Consider the following 26,453-nt stretch of genomic DNA (forward strand, 5'->3'; position numbering starts at 1 on the left):
ATAAGTGGTGAACAGGAAAGGTCTGACCTAAAATAAGATGATAAGTGATGCATAGCTATATTTAATGCTGCTAGTAAAATACAATGTAGAAACATCTTCTAAGCTATCATCAGTGTCAACAAAGTTGAACCTATCCTATGTCTGGCTGCAGTCAACAGTAAACGTGAATGGAATGTTTGTCTTTGCCGTGGGCTTGCTTGAAGCAATGCTCTGTTGTGTTTACCCTTGCTGAATGAAAATAAATTACCAAACGCTCTAGAAATGACATGTAGAAATGACACGGAGTGGAATTGATTGGATAAAATCAGTTTGAGTAGCTGTACTATGGTGACTGTCGACTGTCACCGACTAAAATACATTTTGGTCGACCAAGAGGAACCCTGTTCTTTCAACCAGTCGATTGTTTGAAATGTTTCAACTTATTTTTTCCATATGTAGACAGACAGTGTTTGAATAAAATCAACTACATATGCACTGAGATTGTCTGATGCTTTAAGCATACTGTTTGATTAAATAATTAAAACACAAAAAATGACTCAAGAAAGAGCCTGATGACAGCGAGAGCCTGTGTGACTGGCACACGTTGTCTCTCTCTCCTCCCTGCTGCAGTGAAAAGGCACCATTTAGTTTCTTACTTGTTTCTGACTGAAAAGCTCTGTTACTAAAATGCCTCAAGAAAAATTAGGGTATAGGAGCATGCGTTGTGAGAGTATTATGTGTGACAAACAGTTGCTGTTAGATTTGAATAATATATTTTTTTCAGACCATTTTTAACATTGTAAACAACACACACATTTATTTAGTATCAGAGTCTGTTCTAACAAAAAAAAAGAAATATATAAAGCAGTCTAAAAACAGTTGCAAGCATTCATGAATTGCGGTTTATTTATTGTTTAGGCTAATTATTCATGCTCCTTTTGTTATTTAATTTTATAACTAAAATGCTTGATTGCATTTCAAAGTATGAATGTTTCATATGCTGTGTGATGGCATGAACAAATTAATGATTGGTTGACTGATACAGTAGCTTATTTATTGAAATATAGGCGTAAGTAGGTTATGATATTAAGACTTAACAGGTGGTTATACAAGGCTACTATATAAAACCTACTAATGATAATGATGATCATAATAATAATTGAAATAATAACAATAAGGAGGGTATAGGAGCTGCGTGCATAGACAGTAGGGGGGCTGCGTGCATAGACAGTAGGGGGGCTGCGTGCATAGACAGTAGGGGGGCTGCGTGCATAGACAGTAGGGGGGCTGCGTGCATAGACAGTAGGGGGGCTGCGTGCATAGACTGTAGGGGGGCTGCGTGCATAGGCTGAGACAGACGCAAATCAGACAGGTATCTTGTGCACCATGCAACACAAAAAAAGATTGCGACTACTCGACTTAATAAATCTCGGTCGACCAACAGCCTATCGACCAAACAATCGTGGAGTCAGCCCTAAAATGAACAGTAGTGCTATGTTTTACCAGAGGATGCTGGTGGGAGGAGCTGTAGGAGGATGGGCTCGGGCTCATTGTAATGGCTGGAATGTAATAATGGGAATAGAGTCAAACATGTGGATTCCATGTTTGATGTGTTTGTTACTGTTTTTATTCCATTCCTAATGAGCCCATCCTCATATAGCTCCTCCTACCAGCCTCCTCTGGTTTTTGCAGTGACTGTGAGACTCTGAGTATTTCCTCAGAGAGACCCTGTAGTCTTGGCCAGTGGCAGCTTATAGGACAGGAAGCACATTTCCAGTGTAACCCTCTGGGCTTAAGTGTGTCCAACCTGATCTTCTTGCTATGGCAGGCTTAGAAGTAAATGTGTCAGACCTAGTAGTAAATGGAAACCCACTACCGTCCTGTCTTGTTCTTACCACTCGTTTAGAGATTTTAAAGGTCTTTGGGTAATTAAGTTAAATAGATTCTCAGCTCAATGACTAGTAGTTTGTCATCTCACTTTTGAGAATAATCAGAAACTGTAGTCAAGCATTTAGCAATTGTTTGTTTATTTTCTCTGGATTAGTGTTGCACCATCAACGCATCAAAGGTCACATTCAAGGTGAAGGACTATAGTCTAGACAAGATAATTACATGGTGCTCATCAGTAGTCTGTGACTCATAAGACACAGTGGTTGATCACTCTGTCTCTTCACTTCCTCACCTCTGACCTTTTGTTGATGTCCTCATCAATCTCCCTCTTTCTGCCCCTCCTTTCTCTCTCTCTCCCGCCTTTGACTCTCTTTCTCTCGCTGTCTCTACCCCCGTTCTTTCTCACTCTCGCTCTCTCTCTCTCGCTCTCTCTCGCTTTCTCTATTTCTCCCCCTCCCTCTCCAGGTGTGTACGCTTTTGGCCTTTTCTCCACTGACATATTTGTGAACGCGGGCCAAGTGGTGACGGGGAACCTGTCCCCCCACTTCCTGACGGTGTGTAAGCCCAACTACACAGCCCTGGGCTGCGTGCAGACCGCCCGCTTCGTCAACCAACAGGGGGCGTGCACGGGCAACGAGGACGACATCATGCACGCCCGCAAATCCTTCCCCTCCAAAGAGGCGGCGCTCAGTGTCTATGCCGCACTCTACACAGCGGTAAATCAGGGATGCAATTTGGAGAAGTGACCATTTTTGTTTGTTTGTTATTAGGGATGATGTATGATGGTATTATTACACCACAGTTTGCTATTATACAGTACATAGTGTGAAGTGGGGGATGTCACGCTAACTATATGTTTCTCATCCTGCAGACTACGCCAAATGTACTACTAAAGACAGTTTGTAGCCAATCTACATCGGCTCTCAATCTACACTGAGCACTGCATCCAGGACCTATATAATAGGCGGTGTCAGAGGAAAGCCTATAAATTGTCAGAGACACCAGTCACCCAAGTTATAGACTGTTTTCTCTGCTACCACACGGCAAGCGGTACCGAAGTGCCAAGTCTAGGACCAAAAGGCTCCTCAACAGCTTCTATCCCCAAGCCATTAGACTGCTGAACAATTCATAAAGATCACCACCGGACAATTTACATTAGCCTCATTATTGTTATTCTTATTGTGTTACTTTTTATTATTACTTTTTATTTTAGTCTACTTAGTAAATATTTTCTTCTTCTTGAACTGTACTGTAGGTTAAGGGCTTGTAAGTAAGCGTTTCACGGTAAAGTCTACACTTGTTGTATTCGGCGCATGTGGCAAATAAAATTTGATTTGTTTAAAGGGGCTATTATACATAGTTCATTTCTATTGGTGGTCCTACTTCAGTAGCTTGATGTTGACTCTGCTGGTACCTCTAACATTTGATAATAGAAAATGTCCCCTGATTTGACCAAAGCGAGGTCATTGCTATGAAATTCTGAACGGATTTCAGAATGTTAATGTTTGCCTATTAATTTGATGTTAATGAGACTGAGATAAGTTTCATTGGAAAGATGTTTGGCTTGACTACTTTTTGAACAGCTAAATTATATTCATTTAAAGGGAGATCTGAGTAGACCGTTGTGCAATATCTCTATGGTGACTACCTGTTTAGTACAGATTTAGAACCTAATTGTATCCAGTTGTTGTTCAGAAAGGTAGGCCCATGGCTTTTTACCCTGGGCCTACATTGTACTGCTGCTATGATATTGAATGAAAGGTTGGATGTAGGCTGAGCAGAATGCTCTGCTTGGATTCTGCTCTGCTCAGAATGCCCTGTTGATGTTTTGAGGGGTTGCTGCTGTTGTTGATGTCGCTGGTATTGAGCGCTTTGATTAAATTAGTTCTTATTGAAGAGCTTCTCTGAAGACGGTGGGAGAAGGATGCTGCAAAATCAGTAGCATCACCACCCGGTCCTCTTCTGTGCTCCCTCATTTCCAAATTCAGCTCAAGTGGTGAGTTTTCTAAGATTTGGATGTTTCTAAGGAGGAGAAGAAATGGAAATGGATTGTATGTGAAGTCTGAGGGTAGAGGCTAGACACAGCAGTTTGGTGGGCATGCTTTTCAGAAACGATAACAGTTAATGATAATGGAACCTTGGAGATTAGTGGAAAATGGTCTGATCTGTGTGGCTCAGTTGGTAAGAGTATGGCAATGGTGGCACTAGCAGACTAACATCAAGGTTTCAGGTCTATTTTCCGCAGGAATCACAGCCACACACATAGCAAAAATGCATGCCCTCACTGTACTGTAAGTTGCTTGGGAAGTGTCATATTTAACTAGTCTCAGTTGGATAGACATGTTACTGTAGTGTTGCCACAATATATACAGTGCATTCGGAAAGTCTTTTTCCACATTCTGTTACGTTACGGCTTTATTATCAAATCTATACACAGTACCCCATAATGACAAAGCGAAAACAGGTTTTTTAAATAAACATACCTTATTTATAGGGATGCACGATATATCGGTGAACATATCGGAATCGGCCGATATTAGCTAAAATGCCAACATCGGGATCGGCCCGATGCTTAGTTTAACGCCTATGTGCTAAACCGATATACCTATATAACGTAGGTACATGAAGTAATGATGCCACATATATTGTTGCGCTACACGTGCAACACAGCATTTCTAACCTAGCCCACAATATCTGCTGTGTGGATCGAGCAGTCAACAAGTCGAGCAGTCAGTTGAAGGAGTAAGCAAATTTCAGCGAGACAACTCAATGGCAAATCCATTAATGCCAAGATAATGGAATTCATCACTCTTGACAATCAACCGTTCTCTGTCGTGGGTGATGTTGGCTTTTGCGACTGGTCGAGCACCGGTACTCACTATGAAGTGCGCTATTTTTCAGATGTTGCCTTACCGGAGTTACACAGTAATAGCGTCACTGCAATTAGCTTCACGACATACTGCCGTTTGGGTCTTTGCGTGTCAAAATATGCACGTCAAATAACACTATTTGACAATAACACTATTTGACACATTAAATAAGCTTTTAATTTAACATGTAAAATATCACAGTTCTATTATAGAATGTTGTGTGTTCTGAATTTGCACGTGGAAGCCAAGCGCCACCACTACTATCAGTAGCACTGTCAAAGCTGTACAAAAAAAGTCTACAAACTAGCAAACACTGGCCACGAACGATGTGTTTACAATACCGCGTTAGTAATAAAGCATTATTTGTTTGACCGCAACTTCTAGGGTAGCTAGCTAGCGTTAGCTTGGTACCTAGCTAGCACCAATTACAACCAGCCTGAAAACAATAACCAGTAGAAACTGCAGTCATGCTCATTATTCTTAGCAATTATTTAGGAAGTATTAGCTAGGTAGCCACTTGTTGTTCCCATATTGAAATTGAACTTCCGTTCATGAAAATAAATAGCTAGCTGGCTACTTAACCCGTTTGCCCAAAGCTAACGTAAGCAGCCAGCTAGCTTCATCTGGCTAGTGAGGCTCGACCAGACCGTGTTATGTGTTGTGAAGCTAGCCACAATAAGGATTAGGCACAATAGTGGAATTTGCAGTTTTCCTTCAAAATGAAGGTACCTCTTTGAAAGTGATGCAGAAGGTTACAATTGGTGGAATCATGCCATATTTAGACTAGATCATTTTAAACAAGGTTTACAATGTGAAGCAGTGAAATGGGGTATCAGTCTACTCGGTGACACTCACATAACACAACTGTGAAGAGTTACGCAAATATTAGAGTTGTAGCTCTTATCACGCTCTTATCACGGGACTGTGACTGTGAAATCAGCTCCCCAGTCAGCCTATGGTGTGTATTGACATTCATATTGCACTGTACAGCTTTACCTAAGGATTTGGGATCAATGAAATGGGATATCAGCCTACTCAATACCCAAGCTATTTTTTCCCAACGTCCTCCACAGAGTTAACAGACTCCAAAACATCCATGCAGAGTCCCACAATAAGAGCTATGTCGAGCAATCGGGGGAGAAGAGTCTTGGTCAGGGAGGTCACGTCGTAGCTCTTATTGTGGGACTCTGAAACAACTGTGAATTGAGCCACATTTATTGTCACCCTATGTGTATTGAACACTATTCCAAAGGAAAAACAATACTGCGTGGATATTTTGGAGTCTGATAACTCTGTGGAGGACGTTGGGAAAGAAATAGCTTGGGTATTGAGTAGACTGATATCCCATGTTCTCTGGGTGTCACGGAGTAGTAGACTGATACGCCATGTCATTGATCCACAATCCATAGGAAAGGCTGTACAGTGAAATAAGTACGCCCCCAATGCAATTCCAAAGTCTAATACAGCCAGTGTGATTTCAACAGATTTTTGTCAAATTAACAAATTATTGTCTTTTGTTGATTTTATAACAACATTCCAACCTCGTTTAGCATGATCTATTCAATTATGGCATAATTCTACTATTTGTATTCATTTTTTAAATGAATTTTTATGACCAGCACTGTAGGTGCGCGAGACAACTTTACCAGCATCATAGCATACGTATCGATGAATCGTTGTGACATATGAAATACGAGTGATAGTGTAATCAATGTGTAATAACTACGTAAAAAATGTATGTCATTAATTTATTATGTGACGTGCAGTCATATTCAGGTCCTGATTGGTCAACAAGCTTATTTGACACATCAAATAGTGTAATTTGACACATATCTTTTTGACACACAAAGACCCAAACGGCATTCCACCGAAATCCTGGTTAAGTATGAAATGACTGAACAAATGAACAACAAAACAGCACAGTAAGTAAGTGAAAGAAATAGGTTTTGATTATGTTTTACTGGTAATGCCAACAAAATAACTTTTTGGTCAGTGTGGTGTGTGTGTGTCCAACCTTTATTTATCTAGGCAAGTCAGTTAAGAACAAATTCTTATTTACAATGACGGCCTACCGCGGCCAAACCCAGACAACGGTGGGCCAATTGTGCGCCGCCCTATGGGACTCCCAATCACGGCCTGATGTGATACAGCCTGGATTGGAACCAGGGCTGTAGTGACGCCTCTTGCACTGAAATACAGTGCCTTAGACCGCTGCGTCCATGTGTGTGTGTTAACTATTTAATTGTACTAGAATGCTTTGAAGGCCGTTAAAATGTTAAATATCGGTTATCTGTATCGGTATTTTGGCAAGGAAAATATTGGATATCGGTATCGGGCAAAAATGTCATATCGGTGCATCACTGCTTATTTACATAGGTATTCAGACCCTTTGCTATGAGACTTGAAATTGAGCTGAGGTGCATCCTGTTTCCTCTGATCATCCTTTAGGTGTTTCTACAACTTGATTGGAGTCCACCTGTGGTAAATTCAATTGATTGGACATGATTTTGAAAGGCACACCCCTGTTTATATAAGGTCTCACAGTTGACAGTGCACGTCAGAGCAAAAACCAAGCCATGGGGTTGAAGGAATTGTCCGTAGAGCTCCGAGACAGGAGTGTTTCGAGGCACAGATCTGGGGAAGGGTACCAAAACATTTCTGCAGCATTGAAGTTCCCCAAGAACACAGTGGCCTCCATCATTCTTAAATGGAAGAAGTTTGGAACCACCAAGACTGTTCCTAGAGCTGGCCGCCCGGCCAAACTGAGCAATCGGGGGAGAAGAGTCTTGGTCAGGGAGGTCACCAAGAATCCGATGGTCACTCTGACAGAGCTCCAGAGTTCCTCTGTGGAGATGGGAGAACCTTCGAGAAGGACAACCATCTCTGCAGCACTCCACCAAAGGTCTTTATGGTAGAGTGGCCAGACGGAAGCCACTCCTAAGTAAAAGGCACATGACAGCCCTGTTGAAGTTTGCTAAAAGGCGCCTAAACAATTCTCAGACCATGAGAAACAAGATTCTTTGGTCTGATGAAACCAAGATTGAACTGTTTGGCCTGAATGCCAGATGAGTGGCTGATGTGTCCAGAACAACATTGGAATGCCTAGAAGACAGTATTTCTATTCGCTTACTTATTTCCAATGTTATTGCTAGAGTCGTGCTGGTTGCTAAAGGAGCAAAGGACTGGAGGTGAGCTGGAAGAGCAGAAACAATGACGCAGGAAGTCGTTTCCAAATGTTTCTGGAGCAAAAGTTTCCTCTCATCTCCAACTAAATTGAAACTGCAAAATCATTTAAAATGTAAATGTAATTAACCTTTAGTGGCAGATTCAGCAATTGTACCTTTCTTTCAGCAAATGAACTACAGAGACAATGGGCTTGTTCGACATTGCAGCCGGCATTGCAGGCAAGTCGGAACTGACTGATCAACAAATCACCTTGCTTCGTTAATAACTACTCATTATTATTTGTAGGTCAGTCACAATTTATCCACAATGCATCACTGATTTGAGGATCTTGAACGCGACCAATTATCTTGTATTTGAAAATTATAAGCCCTCCCAAAAATGTGATGAACTCTTAATAATTCATGCTCATTGCAAATTACCCTTAAGCATCTACCCCTTACACACTGTTGTGTCTCTTTGGCTATGCCGGATTAAGTGATATGACTTGCTATTCTATAAAATAATTTCTCTGTAATTAATATTACCTGATTAAGCTAATCGGGTGAACGTAATTAACTAGAAAGTCAGGGCACCACAAAATAATGTTTATAGAGCTGTTATCTTCCGAATAAACTCTTAAAGACCTAGTAATCTTTTACATCAATAGCAGTCAATATTTAATCGTGACTTTATTCAGTCTCATCTGAAAGTTGTAAATTCTTGGTTATCTTCACAAACCCAGCAATACAAAATTTGGTTTAATTCTTTATTTACTAAATACCTTAAATAATCACACAGAATGGATCATACATTGATTACAAATGATGTCATAAAGAAAACGTCCCTGGTGGACGTTACACAAAGAGAGGGGATTGGGTTTGAGTGAAAGAGCGGGAAAACTGAGTAACAAAGGGAGAAGCTATGCTATCGTAAATACAGAATCTTATGCATTCTAAATAACCGCCCATTTGAAAAAGGAGAATGCAATAAATATTTACTCTGATCTGTGCTTCGGTAGATTGGTCGTCGATGGAAGGCCGGGTTTGTCCTTTATGGATCTCTGGTCCTCTGAAGAATGTCTAGTGGTGAATTGGAGCGTGGTAGATGGATACTTGGTAGTACCGTTGTCATGTGGTAGAACAGATACTCTGTCCGTCCTCTCCTAGCCCATGTCTACAGTTGCTGCGCTAACGCGACGGCTAGGAGGTATCACTTCTTTAGTGAATAAGAGTTCAAAGTTCATACCAAGTTGCCATGCTACAGTGGGGCAAAAAAGTATTTAGTCAGCCACCAATTGTGCAAGTTCTCCCACTTAAAAAGATGAGAGAGGCCTGTAATTTTCATCATAGGTACACTTCAACTATGACAGAAAAAAATTGGGGAAAAAATCCAGAAAATCACATTGTAGGATTTTTTTATGAATTTATTTGCAAATTATGGTGGAAAATAAGTATTTGGTCACCTACAAACAAGCAAGATTTCTGGCACTCACAGACCTGTAACTTCTTCTTTAAGAGGCTGCTTTGTCCTCCACTCGTTACCTGTATTAATGGCACCTGTTTGAACTTGTTATCAGTATAAAAGACACCTGTCCACAACCTCAAACAGTCACACTCCAAACTCCACTATGGCCAAGACCAAAGAGCTGTCAAAGGACACCAGAAACAAAATTGTAGACCTGCACCAGGCTGGGAAGACTGAATCTGCAATAGGGAAGCAGCTTGGTTTGAAGAAATCAACTGTGGGAACAATTATTAGGAAATGGAAGACATACAAGACCACTGATAATCTCCCTCGATCTGGGGCTCCACGCAAGATCTCACCCCGTGGGGTCAAAATGATCACAAGAACGGTGAGCAAAAATCCCAGAACCACACGGGGGGGCCTAGTGAATGACCTGCAGAGAGCTGGGACCAAAGTAGCAAAGCCTACCATCAGTAACACACTACGCCGCCAGGGATTCAAATCCTCCAGTGCCAGACGTGTCCCTCTGCTTAAGCCAGTACATGTCCAGGCCCGTCTAAAGTTTGCTAGAGAGCATTTGGATGATCCAGAAGAAGATTGGGAGAATGTCATATGGTCAGATGAAACCAAAATATTATATTTGGTAAAAACTCAACTCGTCGTGTTTGGAGGACAAAGAATGCTGAGTTGTATCCAAAGAACACCATACCTACTGTGAAGCATGGGGTGGAAACATCATGCTTTGGGGCTGTTTTTATGCAAAGGGACCAGGACGACTGATCTGTGTAAAGATCCGTGTAAAGGAAAGAATGAATGGGGCCATGTATCGTGAGATTTTGAGTGAAAACCTCCTTCCATCAGCAAGGGCATTGAAGATGAAACGTGGCTGGGTCTTTCAGCGTGACAATGATCCCAAACACACCACCTGGGCAACGAAGGAGTGGCTTCGTAAGAAGCATTTCAAGGTCCTGGAGTGGCCTAGCCATTCTCCAGATCTCAACCCCATAGAAAATCTTTGGAGAGAGTTAAAAGTCCGTTTTGCCCAGCAACATTCCCAAAACATCACTGCTCTAGAGGAGATCTGCATGGAGGATTGGGCCAAAATACCAGCAACAGTGTGTGAAAACCTTGTGAAGACTTACAGAAAACGTTTGACCTCTGTCATTGCCAACAAAGGGTATATAACAAAGTATTGAGAAACTTTTGTTATTGACCAAATACTTATTTTCCACCATAATTTGCAAATACATTCATTAAAAATCCTACAATGTGATTTTCTGGAATTTTTGTTCTCATTTTGTCTGTCATAGTTGAAGTGTACCTGTGATGAAAATTACAGGCCTCTCTCATCTTTTTAAGTGGGAGAACTTGCACAATTGGTGGCTGACTAAATACTTTTTTGCCCCACAGTATATGCTCATGCTATATTCTTGCTGGTATAGTTCAAATTCATTCTTCCGGCGTGTAGGTTGTCACCTTCACATCAAAATTCGATGCAAATTTTGTTCGATTCTTGCTGAGGTTGGCTTAGTTCTGTAGGTGGTCTTTGTCCTTTCAACGTGGGGACCTCAAGTCCACACGTCCTTCGGACAGTAAGTTACATTTTCATCAAGTGCATATATAGGAGGGGAGAGAAGGGCGTGTTTCATAGTTTATAACCAATGTCTGTTCACATGGGCAGGGCCACTGAGTTGAGCATAGTTCACTCATGAAAACCCAATTCTCTCATTTGGAATCTAAAATTACATTGAATCTTTTCACAAATAGTTTCACATTTAAACATTTAAATTGCACAACAATTCCATGTGAATCTGATAACTAGAATGTGTAGGCTTTCCAAGATACAGTTTGTCGTCCTGTCATCAGTAATAATGTTTCAGACGCCAACTGATCTGGCATCATATTCATTTAGTACCAACGCATATTGTCAGCTGGTTGGATTACCGAAATATGGTTCCGTTCCCATCTTTTGATGTCACCAGACTCTCTCTCAATGTTAACAAAGGGATTTTCAATTGTCAAATCGGTAGAGTAGAGAGAGGAAAAAGGGGAAAGGTATTTAAACCTCCCCCACACAGGCCAACGTCATGACAACACTTAACATACTATCAAACTGAGTACTGTTGTGTGTGTGTTTGTCTCCCTGCTGCAGATGTACATCACGTTAAAAGTGAAGGCCAAGGGGACCAAGCTGGCCAAGCCACTCCTATCTCTGGGACTCATGTGTCTGGCCTTCCTCACAGGAATCAACAGGGTAGTGGAGTACCGCAACCACTGGTGTGACGTCATCGCCGGGTTTATCATCGGAGGGGCCATAGCAGTCTTCATGGTGAGTGAACCAATGTCTTTATACGAGAGACTTCTGTTTAAAGATAGAAGGATCAGTTCTGTGAATGTGTTTGTTAAATCCTGTTACGTGCTCATTACATACTCTTGTTTATTACATTCTTATAACTTACGTATTACATGTTTAGTCCATGTGTATTACTGCTTATTACATGTTTATTACATGTTTATTACACATTTGTTCCATGCTTATAACATGCTTATTACATATTACGTTTTTTACATATACTCTTCATGATGAGGCCCTCGCCATTTTCAAATGTATATGCTTGTTGTTTGAACTCTGTACAAGTGTTGTACAAGTGTTTGTTTTGTATTTGCTACATGTGTAAAATCATGTTATGCAGTCTCACTGTCAGCTCTTCAATTTCTTTCATTTTAATCTAAAATATGATCACGCCGTCATTACTTTTTTCTGGTCCAAGTCAAGTCATCTACATACTGTATATTCATTTACATGATAAAGTGAAGAGTAATTCTGTTCTTGAACTTACATTGGTGAGGCAATAGAAAAGAAGGCTCTATGAATATTTTATATGAGATGAATGGGAACTTGTTATCTGCCCCTTTGACCGACAGACTTGTTTGGACCAGTGTTTTTCTCTGTGTGTTGTGAGGCCGTGTCAAACCCCTGTCCAAGTCTTTCAAAAGCCACAGACGGTGCAAAATCATTTTCCCATGCTGCCAACATCAAGGGAAAACTCATTTGGATAGATGATGGGGGGCATCAGGTGTTTTCAGTGTTGATATGTCGAACAACAACCACAACAACTACCAAACATCAGAGTACCGGTGCATACCCAATGGATTTATGGGGTTTCATATTCATTCTGAACAATCCAGAAGGGAACATAATGGAAAGATGTGCTTTATATTTGAGTCTTGATGAATTTATGAACTTAATAGGTTCCCCAGGTATCACTGAGTCAGACAAGTATATGTGTGTGTCTGCCTGGGGTGTATTCAATTTGAAAGTAAATGATTATTACCCTGTGCTTGCCTGTGTCCCTTCTCTCTCACCATCTCCTAGGTGGCACAGGTTACTCATGTTGTTTCATATTGCCACAAGGCTCCTATTTTAGAGGAGAATGGCCAGGGATAACAACAAGATGTAGGATGAAGTTGCCCCGAAGCACTAATCTAAGGCCTGTTTTACTGCTTCCTTCCAATGATGGAGATTAAGACATGGATTAGTTTGATCTGGTTTCCACTAGCTAGACACAAAGTCAAAATGGGCTATATTCATGAAAACAAAAAATCGCTTTTTGGTCTTTGTTTGTTAGGCATGAAGTTAGCATTGTGGTTAAGGTTATGGTTAAAGTTAGGGTTAGGTTAATAATCACATTCTAAGAAGAGAAATTGTCGAAATAGTCAGGGTTTATGACTTTGTGGCTATGGTAACTTGTGACGACCATCTGATCCTGAATCTGCTACCGTGATCCTTATTTAACTGTCTAGATGTTGATGGAAACCCTGCATATCCCTGGCAATGGCTCAGTCCTGCGAGAGTTTTCTTCCTCGTATGGCTGGCTAATTGGGTCAGATGAATGCAGTGGGGCCATGTGGAGCTGTTTAGGACAGTTCAAGTGAGCTCCTGTATGAGTGGATTCCTGTGATATCTCTGCAATACAACGTTATTCTGTGGTGTGTTTCTTAATAGAGTGAGTGTGAACAAGAGTTTCTCAGAATGCAAAGCACTATTCTGTGGAGAAATCTATCTGAACTGTTTGTGGATAACAAAGTGGGTGTGGATACATAAGCGCTAGATTGTTGCTCATACTGTAGCTAACATGTTTATCCTCAAAAACGTCAAATTACTACTAGCACATACTTATCTTCAAAGACGAGCAAATCATTAAAAGAAATTCCAGCATAGATGGAGAGTTGTAGTGTAGTTTTTCCCTGGGTAGAAGAGAGGTGGAGGGTTGTGTTAGGTTCTGTCCCAAGTGATAAACTACACTATGGGCCCTGGTCAGACGTAGTAGTGCACAATGTAGAGCATAGGGTTCCATTCGGGACACTAACCTAGTATGACCTAGTTAACTAGACTGGATGGGGAAAGGGGATACGTGGCTATGGACCAGCATGGGATTTCTGAGATCAAATCACAGGCTAGCAGACGCATATCACACATTATCAGCAAGAAAGCACAGATGTAAAGAGAACTTGAAAAAATAAATATATGGTTTTCGTGTGAACAATTCCCATAAATGTTTCTGTGATTGAAAGTCAGACAGTTTTCCCTTGTAAAAATGTTTTGATCCCTCGTTTATTTTCACCAGTTCCAGCTACATCTGGCCTCCCATCTAGGGACTGACCAGGACCGACCCTGCTTAGCATCAGAGGTAAACCAGCAGTGGGATGCAGGGTGGAATGCTGCTGGAATGAATGTGCCAAAACATGCCACTGGAAAAAAGGCAGAGAAAGCAAAGGCCAGGGTAACATAACCAAAGATAGGGAACATTGCAGGAAAGAGGGAGGTGTTTTATATAATCACGTTATCAGATTATTATTTTTTAGCTCAAAACGATTTAAATTGAACCTGCTCTAAAACAATATATTCTCTCCTCTGTTTCCGCGAATGTCCCGTAAAATCGTTCCCTTGTCCTGCATTTGGGATTTTTAGATGTGGTCACCCAAATTCCACCAGTAAAAACATTGCAACTGCAACATGTTAACACTATCTTTTCACGTGTGGAGAATAACATTATTTCAACTCCATATGTGAACTTGCAATTCCACATGTGAAAGTGAGATTTTCTTACATATGGAAATGCAAATTAGAGTTTCATCTTTACATCTGGAATTGCAAGTTGTGGCGGAAGAATCAGAATTAGTTGGGTAACATAGATAATTAAGATGTCTTATCTGCATAATATGCTTATATGATGTACTTGTTATTAGAATGTATCCCTTCGGACTCTGGTGTTGGCAGTTGCACGTCTTTCCTCAGCTGGGGCTCAGTCACCTGGGGCCCAGTCACCTGGGGCTCAGAGAGGGGAGAGGTCAGGCTTGTCTTTCACATGTCCCTGGTGCTATGCATAATATCAGAAAGGGAAGAGGACAGGAGGGAACATTGTCTTCATATGTGAATATATCTTTACCTATTCTTAAACCGTGAAGGGATGGCGTGATTAATGGGGAACCAATTACTTGTCTCCACAATGTCTGTGCGCCAGTCACTCCCTCCTTTGGCATTGGGGGATGTGTGTGGTAGTGTCTGGAACCATTGTATGTCATCTCTGATGTTGCACTTGTCCTGGGGTAGTGTATGACCTAGAGGCTCACTCCCCTCAGTGAGCTTGTCCAGGTGTGTGGTCAAGAAGGGATTTAACTTGAGATGGGAGTATCTGAAGTTGACAAATGATTTATGCCATTGGATGAGTTGGTGTTTTTGTGCTATGAAGTACCAGGAACTAGATCGGAACCTCGTCTTAGTGGCCAAACTGAACGATAATTTATAGTGAATGCTATCTGGCTACGGGATACTCCTTTCTCATTTAAAAAGTCTCACCTTCTGACACGTTCTAAACATCTGTGGTTTATGTCGACTAGGGGATCTTTGCTATTAAAGATCTCAGTAGCCTTTGTGTTGTGGCTCTCAATGAATCATCACTATTGCAAAGCTCTCACTAATAAAGATTCAGTTTAAGTGTAACTCTGACTTGTGTGATAAGTTTGTCTCTCCTCATTTGATAATACAGAAATTAATCACCACAAAGTTAACGTGTAAAAAACAATCACAAGTGGAAGTTATTCACATGTGAAACTGTAAATGTGATTTTTACATGTGAGTGTTTTTCACATCTGTGGAGTTTTCTTACATTTGAACCTGTGAATTTGATTTTCAAATGTGATTGAATTTCACATGTGAACTTGCAATTCCACATGTGAAAGGTGAGATTTTCACTTGTGAAACTTCATAACCGATTTCACGTGAATGTTTTTAACATGTAAAACCGCTAATTTCATATCTGAGGTGAAAATGTTATTCTTCTCCCATGTGAATAGGTGGCGTTAACATGTGAACTATAATTATGGTTTCACGTCTGAAATGTAAACTGAACATGTGAAAACAGCTATTTCACGTGAAAATGGGATTAGCAGATTTGATGTGTTTATATGTAGAATGTGTTCTTTCTGGGTGTGTACACAACATACTGTATGTATCTCACATTACCGCACACATGTCTTTTACCTCTGATGTGCACTATATTTGTTCACTGGCTATGTGCTTGTACCCTGCTTTTGTTAATCCACTCTCACATGCAATGTTCAGTCACGCCTGTGTCTGGAGAATTTAGTGCCGTGGTGTGAGATCGCAATTTGCGCACAAACAGTTATTACCACATTTGAAGTTTTATAACATGTCATATCTCAAGCTGAGGCAGGTTTTTATGCTGCATGCTACAGCAACCTGCTGAGATAATGGAAGTGTGCTGAACACGTACTGAAAATAACTACCACGTATACAGTATTATTTATTTATTTGGGATGTAATTCAACAAATGACTGCGGGGCTCTTTGGCCTGTAATGGTAATGGAAGAGTCCCTTTAGATGATATTGTTCTCTGAGTTGCATTTCTCCTCTGTCTGAACATTGCCTTAGATAGTAGTCAAATACAAAAAGCTTGTTTGGGCTCTGGTAATGGATGGAACTCCTTGAGGACACACACATACATGCATGCATGCATGCACACACACACACACACACACACACACACACACACACACACACACACACACACAGACTCAGGCGCGCATGCATTCAAACACACACACACACACAGCTCTGATTGAATTCATATTTTTGGGCAAGTCATGCGAATCCTTCATCTTAGGAAAAAGGACTTATATAACCCTTGTTACGAGAAGAGAAAGGAAATCTGCTCTGTAAAAAACGCCACAGGGTCTCTCTATCTCCATATCCGCCTAACTAACTTACTTATTAACTACAGATGTAGGAGCCAGTTTGCTACAGCAGGAAAATAATCCTTCAGCAGGCCAGTAACAGGAAATGTGAATTAATGGACATGTTTGTAGGGGTTGATACATTTTTTGTAAGGGAAAATCAAGTCTGACATTTTAAAATGGAAGTTAAAACATCAGAAGCCTTTTTAAACCTCATACTACACGTAAAATATGTTCTGCAACAGGGTGATCAAATTAAGATCCTATATCTGTACAGTATCTCTTTTCCTTATCTCTTTGTCCTGTCTTTTCTTTTTCTTTCCCTCTCTCTCCCTCTGTCTCTCGGTCTCGGTCTCTCTATCTCTCTTTTGCTCTTTCTCTCTCTCTTCCTCACCCTCTCTCTCTCACTCTCTATCTCTCTCTCTATTTTCCTTTGTCTCTGCCGTGGCTGTGAGTGTAGGTTCTAGGGGTGGTGCAGAACTTCAAAGGGAAGAACCTGCTGAATGAGATCCCGCCGGAGGAGAGCGTGGTCAGCAGTATTCCTATGATGGGCCAGCCCAGGATCATGGACAACACAATGGAGAAGTACATAGCCTCACAGGTACTGGCAGACACATTTAAATGTAGTAGGCTAAGTACAACATACAGTGCTCCCGGCTCTGCTAGGTACACTTTCCTAGTGTACTTTGCATTTTAGCCTCAGCCAATTCTCCTGTGCCCACCATACAGAAAGACACATCAGATGCATTCTATCCTCCATTCTCTGTATAGAAATATCAACACTTCCACCATTTCCAAGGTGTGAGGGTGTATGAAAATGGATTAAAAAAATATACCTATGTGTTTGGAATACAAAGTACTGTGTCTAACTTGAGAGTCCTATATATTGTACAGGTACAATTATTTTAAGCTCTTTCAATGTCTCAGCCAAGAGTCCACAATCCCGGTCCCTGAGGGAGATAGTGTCTGTCTGCTAATGTCTATTTCCTAAATAGATTCATACAGGTGATTAGCTACAGTATATACTGTACCATACACATTGTTACATTGGGATCAACCACACACAGTGTTACTTTGGGATCAACCACACACATTGTTACATTGGGATCAACCACACACAGTGTTACTTTGGGATCAACCACACACAGTGTTACTTTGGGATCAACCACACACAGTGTTACTTTGGGATCAACCACACACAGTGTTACATTGGGATCAACCACAGACAGTGTTACTTTGGGATCAACCACACACAGTGTTACTTTGGGATTAACCACACACATTGTTACATTGGGATCAACCATACACATTGTTACATTGGGATAAACCACACACATTGTTACATTGGGATCAACCATACACATTGTTACATTGGGATAAACCACACACGGTGTTACATTGGGATAAACCACACGGTGTTACATTGGGATAAACCACACACAGTGTAAACAGATAAGGTAAGAGTAATAACCTGGCTCTGTTACCTGTCTGTACAAAGTGTTTTGATAACTACAAAGCCGTGTGTGTGTGTGTCTGTGTCTGTGTCTGTGTCTGTCTGTGTGTGTGTGTAATTGGGCTAAGTTGCCCATTTGCGGTTTATTGATTTGAAGCTAGAGTAACCCTATAACTGACAGGAGATCACTGTTCAGACCACTGTAAGCTAGAGTAACCCTATAACTGACAGGAGATCACTGTACCGACCATTGGAAGCTAGAGTAACCCTATAACGGACAGGAGATCACTGTACCGACCATTGGAAGCTAGAGTAACCCTATAACTGGCAGGAGATCACTGTTCAGACCATTGGAAGCTAGAGTAACCCTATAACTGACAGGAGATCACTGTTCAGACCATTGGAAGCTAGAGTAACCTTATAAATGGCAGGAGATCACTGTTCAGACCATTGGAAGTTGGAGTAACCCTATAACTGACAGGAGAGAAGAACACTACTGGAATACACCATGTTTGTAGATGGATGGGGATACATGTTTCGCAACATCAAGTTTTTGTCTAATGACAAAGTTCTGTTTTGTTTATTGTTTTCAGTTGAATATATATATCCCATATGCAACCATAGTTTCATCCAGGAAAAACTATAATGCCCTTTAAAATACACATGTTGCCTTGTCAATACTATTATTACTTTTTGTATTAGAAGTAAGACATGATATCCTTCATTACTAACAACTGGCTTGATTATGGGATCTTTATTAATGAACTCTGTTCAAATCTCTGAATGCTGTAGCAGGCAACCAGGAAGTCAGGCAGTCAGGCAGTCAGGCAGTCTGGGGAGCAGTGAGCCTGTCTCTAAAGGGTTTTCTAAAACATCCTAATGTGTCAGATGTATTTGGGTCACCTTCTGTACTCTGTTTCCAGATGGCCTATGGCCATGGTGATGTTGAGTGTGGCAATGCATTCAGTGTGGAAATGCATTTAGATATATCCTCCTTGCCGCAACGCTACATTGTACACTGAGTGAAACTGCTTTCCATTGGATGTTTGATTTCTATAGTACACCTAAAGTACATCTTGTCCCTCAAGCCTAACCTACTACAAATTTGATCATTCTTGCCATTAAGGCTTTGTTCATCGTACGCATGCACGCACACGCACACACACACACCTCTCCACATATCCGCCTCCTTATTCACCTCACACACCTCATGTTAGCAAGATGAGGGCATCCTCTTTTGCTTTGACGAATGGCCCAATGTAACTTCCCCTGGACTCATTGTGGATTCATATAGGTGGAGCACCTGGTCTCCACAAGGCACTTCATCAAGATTACCAAGGAGGTCAGCGACTTTATTTTCCTGCAATGCATGGCCTAGCATTCCCTACCACTATAGAGCCTCCAAAGACTAAATCATTAATCTCCAGGAGCTTTGCTATATGCTTAGAGGCAAACCAGAAGCTGTACAGTGTGTTAGCTTCAACTTCATGCAGGCCGTGTGTGTGTGTGTGTGTGTGTGTGTGTGTGTGTGTGTGTGTGTGTGTGTGTGTGTGTGTGTGTGTGTGTGTGTGTGTGTGTGTGTGTGTGTGTGTGTGTGTGTGTGTGTGTGTGTGTGTGTGTGTGTGTGTGTGTGTGTGTGTGTGTGTGGGGGTGGGTGGGTGGGTGGGTGGGTGGGTGGGTCGGTCGGTCGGTCGGTCCGGGAAGATTTTAATTTACTGGCCATTTGAGAAATTTTACGGACCCATATGCATTGGGTGCATGATAATGCATCTTAACAGAACATGCAACTAATTGCCAAAATGCTATTCATTTTCCAATGCCTTGCAAAGAAGGGCACCTATTGGTAGATGGGTAAAAAAAATTAAGCAGACATTAATATCCCTTTCTGCATGGTGAAGTTATTAATTACACCTTGGATGGTGTAACCCAGTCACTACAAAGCTACAGGCTTTCTTCTTAACTCAGTTGCCGGAGAGGAAGGAAACCGCTCAGGGATTTCACCTTGAGGCCAATGGTGACTTCAAAACAGTTACAGAGTTTAATGGCTGAGTGAAAAGAAGTATAGAATAAATATTCCAAAACATGCATCCTGTTTGCAACAAGGCACTAAAGTAATACTGCAAAAAATGTGGCAAAGAAATTCACTTTTTGTTCTGAATACAACATTTTATGTTTGGGGCAAATCCAATACAAAGTGTTACTGAGTACCACTCTCCATATTTCAAGTGGTGGCTGCGTCATGTTTTGGGTATGCTTGTAATAGTTAAGGACTTGGGAGCTTTTCAGGATAAAAAGTAAATGGAATGGTACTAAGCACAGGCAAAGTCCTAGAGGAATACCTGGTTGTCTGCTTTCCACCAGACACTGGGAGATGAATTGATCTTTCAGCAGGACAATAACCTAAACACAAGGCCAAATCTACACTGGAGTTGCTTACCTAGAAGACAGTGAATGTACCTGAGTGGCTGAGTTACAGTTTTGACTTTAATATGCTAGAAAATCAATGGTCAAGTTTGGTGGTTGTCTAGCAATGATCAACATCCAATTTGACAGAGCTTGAGGAATTCTGAAATGAATAATGGGCAAAAATTGTACAATCCAGGCATGTAAACCTCTTTGAGATTTACCCATAAAGCCTCACAGCTTTAATCCCTGTCAAAGGTGATTCTAACATGTATAGACCCAGGGGTGTGAATAATTATGTACAGTGCCTTGCGAAAGTATTCGGCCCCCTTGAACTTTGCGACCTTTTGCCACATTTCAGGCTTCAAACATAAAGATATAAAACTGTAACTTTTTTTGTGAAGAATCAACAACAAGTGGGACACAATCATGAAGTGGAACGACATTTATTAGATATTTCAAACTTTTTTAACAAATCAAAAACTGAAAAATTGGGCGTGCAAAATTATTCAGCCCCTTTACTTTCAGTGCAGCAAACTCTCTCCAGAAGTTCAGTGAGGATCTCTGAATGATCCAATTATGACCTAAATGAGTAATGATGATAAATACAATCCACCTGTGTGTAATCAAGTCTCCGTATAAATGCACCTGCACTGTGATAGTCTCAGAGGTCCGTCAAAAGTGCAGAGAGCATCATGAAGAACAAGGAACACACCAGGCAGGTCCGAGATACTGTTGTGAAGAAGTTTAAAGCCGGATTTGGATACAAAAAGATTTCCCAAGCTTTAAACATCCCAAGGAGCACTGTGCAAGCGATAATATTGAAATGGAAGGAGTATCAGACCACTGCAAATCTACCAAGACCTGGCCGTCCCTCTAAACTTTCAGCTCATACAAGGAGAAGACTGATCAGAGATGCAGCCAAGAGGCCCATGATCACTCTGGATGAACTGCAGAGATCTACAGCTGAGGTGGGAGACTCTGTCCATAGGACAACAATCAGTCGTATATTGCACAAATCTGGCCTTTATGGAAGAGTGGCAAGAAGAAAGCCATTTCTTAAAGATATCCATAAAAAGTGTCGTTTAAAGTTTGCCACAAGCCACCTGGGAGACACACCAAACATGTGGAAGAAGGTGCTCTGGTCAGATGAAACCAAAATTGAACTTTTTGTCAACAATGCAAAACGTTATGTTTGGCGTAAAAGCAACACAGCTGAACACACCATCCCCATTGTCAAACATGGTGGTGGCAGCCTCATGGTTTGGGCCTGCTTTTCTTCAGCAGGGACAGGGAAGATGGTTAAAATTGATGGGAAGATGGATGGAGCCAAATACAGGACCATTCTGGAAGAAAACCTGATGGAGTCTGCAAAAGACCTGAGACTGGGATGGAGATTTGTCTTCCAACAAGACAATGATCCAAAACATAAAGCAAAATCTACAATGGAATGGTTCAAAAATAAACATATCCAGGTGGATATGGCCAAGTCAAAGTCCAGACCTGAATCCAATCGAGAATCTGTGGAAAGAACTGAAAACTGCTGTTCACAAATGCTCTCCATCCAACCTCACTGAGCTCGAGCTGTTTTGCAAGGAGGAATGTGAAAAAATGTCAGTCTCTCGATGTGCAAAACTGATAGAGACATACCCCAAGCGACTTACAGCTGTAATCGCAGCAAAAGGTGGCGCTACAAAGTATTAACTTAAGGGGGCTGAATAATTTTGCACGCCCAATTTTTCAGTTTTTGATTTGTTTAAAAAGTTTGAAATATCCAATAAATGTCGTTCCACTTCATGATTGTGTCCCACTTGTTGTTGATTCTTCACAAAAAATACAGTTTTATATCTTTATGTTTGAAACCTGAAATGTGGCAAAAGGTCGCAAAGTTCAAGGGGGCCGAATACTTTCGCAAGGCACTTTAAATGAGATATTTCTGTATTTCATTTTCAATACATTTTCAAACATTTCTAAAAGCATGTTTTCACTTTTTCATTATGGGGTGTTTTGTGTAGATGGATGAGAATCTAAATCATTTTAATACATTTTTAATTGAGGCTGCAACAACAAAATGTGGAATATGTCAAGGGGTCAGAATACTTTTTAAAGGCACTGAAAATTTGCCAAAATTATTAAATTACCCCTCTCTATACAGAAATAAAATCAGTAAAAAATAGCTCACCAGAAAGCATGACAGCCACAGAGGAATCGAGGATAATTAACGTATTTTAAATTGCTGTGGATTGTTTCAAATCACAAGTTCCTAGGTTGATGTCTATTTGTTGATCCCTCAATTTGGGCAGCGCACCTGGCAATAGTTTTTGCAACAATTAGCTAGGCCTATCTAAAATATGTGTGAAAAAAGCATCTAAAATATGTGTGAAAATGTGTCTTGAGTATAATTTAAAATGCTCAGACAAGAAGAAGGGGAGGGGTAAGTGACGAAGGTATAGTCAAGTCTGTCTCCTAGAAAATGTAACCCCTTTTTTCTCCACAATTTCGTGATTACGATCTTGTCTCATCGCTGCAACTCCCCAATGGGCTCAGGAAAGGTGAAGGTCGAGTCCTGCGTCCTCGGAAACATGACCCGCCAAGCCGCGCTTCTTAACCTGTCTAGCGGAACCCTCGCCAATGGCCAATGAAATTGCAGGGCGCCAAATACAAATCAATAGAAATCTCATAAATTAAATTTCTCAAACATACAAGTATTAGGCACCATTTTAAAGATACAATTCTTGTTAATCCAGCCACAGTGTCTGATTTCAAAAATGCTTTACAGCGAAAGCTCCACAAACGATTGTTAGGTCACCACCAACTCACAGAAAAACCCAGCCAGAGGAGAGGAGTCACAAAAGGCACAAATAGAGATACAATTAATCACTAACCTTTGATGATCTTCATCAGATGACACCCATAGGACTTCATGTTACACAATACATTTATGTTTTGTTTGATAAAGTTCATATTTATATCAAAAAATCTAATTTTACATTGGCGTGTTACGTTCAGTAGTTCTAAAACATGCGGTGATTGTGCAGAGAGCCACATGAATTCACAGAAATACTGTGAAAATGCTGATGAACTTTAGATACACTTCTCCTTAATGCAACCGCTGTGTCAGATTTCAAAAAAACGTTACGGAAAAAGCATAATCTGAGAACGGCACTCAGAGCCCAAACCAGCCAGAGAAATATCCGCCATGTTGGGTAGTCAACATTAGTCATAAATAGCATTATAAATATTCACTTACTTTTGATGATCTTCATCAGAATGCACTCCCAGGAATCACAGTTCCACAAGAAATGCTTGTTTTGTTCGATAATGTCCATAATTTATGTCCATTTATGTCCAAATGGCCCTTTTTTGTTAGGGCATTTGGTAAACAAATCCAAAAGTGCGTTCTGGTACAGTCGGACGAAAAGTTCAAAAAGTTATATTACCGGTCGAAGAAACTTGTCAAACTAAGTATAGAATCAATCTTTAGGATGTTTTTATCATAAATGTTCAATCATGTTCCAACCGGAGAATTCTCATGAGAGATACCACTCATGAGAAATGCACGTGACTGAGAACGAGGCTGCTGGCAGACCCCTTAGTCAAACAGCTCTCATCCGGCCCCCCTTTACAGAAGCAGCCTGAAACAATGTTCTAAAGACGGTTGACATATAGTGGAAGCCTTAGGAAGTGCAAAATAACCCATATCCCACTGTGTATTCGATAGGGGTGAGTTCAAAAACTACAAACCTCAGATTTCCCACTTCCTTTTTGGACTTTTTACTCAGGTTTTTGCCTGCCATATGAGTTCTGTTATACTCACAGACATCATTCAAACAGTTTTAGAAACGTCAGAGTGTTTTCTATCCAATACTAATAATATGCATATATTAGCATCTGGGACTGAGTAGGAGGCAGTTTACTCTGGGCAAGCTTTTCATCCAAAAGTGAAAATGCAGTCCCCTATCCCAAAGAAGTTTTAACGTCTGCTCGCTTAACCTGGAAGCCAACTGCACCAATGTGTCTGAGAAAACACCGTTCAACTGACGACTGAAGTCAGCCTGCAGGTGCCCAGCCCACCACAAGGAGTCGCTAGAGCGCGATGAGCCAAGTAAAGCCCCCCTGGCCAAACCCTCCCCTAACCCGGATGACGCTGGGACAGTTGTGCGCCGCCATGTAGTGCCTTAGACCGATGTGCCACTCGGGAGATTCATTGTTTTATTGTGTGAATTATTTGCCCTTTTTATGCATAAAAAAAAAATAATCCCCATTACATATGTCACCGGTAGTAAATGTACCATTAATCCCCGTTATTTGGTTACATTCATTTCTGTTAATGCATGTATTAATTACAGTCATTTACTGTTCTCATTCTTGGAGTGGAAATATTGTTTGCAGAGTTCACAACCTGCTAGAAACATGTTTGGGTTTATTTCATAACCATCATTTACGAGTTTTGTCAATTTTTTTCATTGTTAGTTTGTAGTGCTATATGTGAGCAATGAGCATGTGTCTGGTTTCTCTGTACTGATAATGTTGAAGGAGCACTCATTCCTGAGCATGCATAGAAGTACTTGGCCTGCTGCGCAGAAATGCAGGAAATCTTTTTTTTTTTTTTACATCCATTTTGAATGATAGTATATTAAAACTAATACATCCTCACAGTAGGCTATTTGAAAATCTTTCCAACCATCTCCCCCTCGACAATCACCAATCCTCGATGTGAAATAGCAATGGAAGTTATTGGCCTGCTGCTGCATTGGTCTATAGGTTATAAGTTCCATCCTCTCATTTCTTTAGCCGCCAATGGAATCACGGTGTATCAATGTCTCCATATGGCAGAGGCTGGTGATCTCGCATTTTTTGTTTAGTATCATTTTAATTCTTATGATTAACCACATTACAATGATTTTGAGAAACTAAAACATTATTATTGAAATTAAGCTGTTCTAAAAAAATGTGCATAATGAAAATCATAACTGGCACTCAGTACAGAAGAAATGGTATGATAAATTGTAAACTAGCCCAGACTTGAAACTCGCGCTGCCTATAAAGTCTTTATAAAATAATTGCCTTCATTTTTCCATGGTCCCAGTTAGCCTATAGGCTACTTTGAAGAAAGGTAAAACTCATAATTCCTCATAATATGAAATAAAACGTTCAGGTTTCAAACAATTAAGTATGTTTTCAAAATGCATACTGCCTCCAGCTCACATTGTAAAGTGGTGGGTGACACGTTAATATCCTGTTGCCTGCACTTGAATGGTGAATGGGAGGCATGCTTCAATTACCAGTTGAGAAATAAAATAGTAGCTCTTTTTAATCGTGCACCAAAACAGTTTTTAACACAGGATTGTATTTAGAATTGTTGCGAAATGAATGGGCTTTTAAAAGCATATTTTACTCCAGCAGCAACCGGCTGAGTAGCAGCAGGAGAAATCCTGCTCAAGATAGGCTCTGTATGCTGTGTGGTAGTTGTGTTGGATAAATAAGATGCATGATGACTAACGCAAATATACACAGGCCAAGTTAATTCCACTAAATGATGGTAATGAACCTACAGACAAATGAGCATGACGGTCAAATGTATTTCCATCGACTGGTATTTCCATCAATGATAAAAAGCATTATTTTGGCATTTTTTCTCCTAGTCATTTTGGCCAGCAACAGTTTTATTTATCGGCTATAAATATTTTTTAATCAGCCAAAAGCCGGCAATTGCTTAACGGAAACCCTGGTGTGTGTCTACGTGTGTGGACAGCCAGCCCTACAAGCACCTCAGCTGGTCAAATAAAAGCAACCGACTCATTAGCTGATGGTTATGTAAGGGTTGTTACATCATTGAAGAAAGGAAAGGTGGAGATGTTGGGGATGAAGATATAATTGGACCGATACTATGCTGTATCTTGTCAGATGTTTTTTTTTAACTTTGTAGTAAATTGACCAATAATATAAGCAATCTTCTTCTTCCGTTAAAT

The 26,453-nt window shown here is 40.7% G+C and overlaps 1 protein-coding gene across 1 annotated transcript in view; it reads left to right on the forward strand.

Moving 5' to 3' along the window:
• The window catches only part of LOC139375983 (phospholipid phosphatase related 5a), a 42,662-nt gene that overhangs the window by 13,766 nt on the left and 2,443 nt on the right, over positions 1–26,453 (forward strand). The window contains exons 3-5 of the mRNA XM_071117988.1: positions 2,335–2,585; positions 11,521–11,697; positions 17,086–17,226. Coding sequence (XP_070974089.1) covers positions 2,335–2,585; positions 11,521–11,697; positions 17,086–17,226 — 569 coding nt within the window. The remainder of the gene's footprint in view (positions 1–2,334; positions 2,586–11,520; positions 11,698–17,085; positions 17,227–26,453) is intronic.

This window comes from Oncorhynchus clarkii, chromosome 20 (assembly GCF_045791955.1).
Source record: "Oncorhynchus clarkii lewisi isolate Uvic-CL-2024 chromosome 20, UVic_Ocla_1.0, whole genome shotgun sequence".
Classification (NCBI taxonomy): domain Eukaryota; kingdom Metazoa; phylum Chordata; class Actinopteri; order Salmoniformes; family Salmonidae; genus Oncorhynchus; species Oncorhynchus clarkii.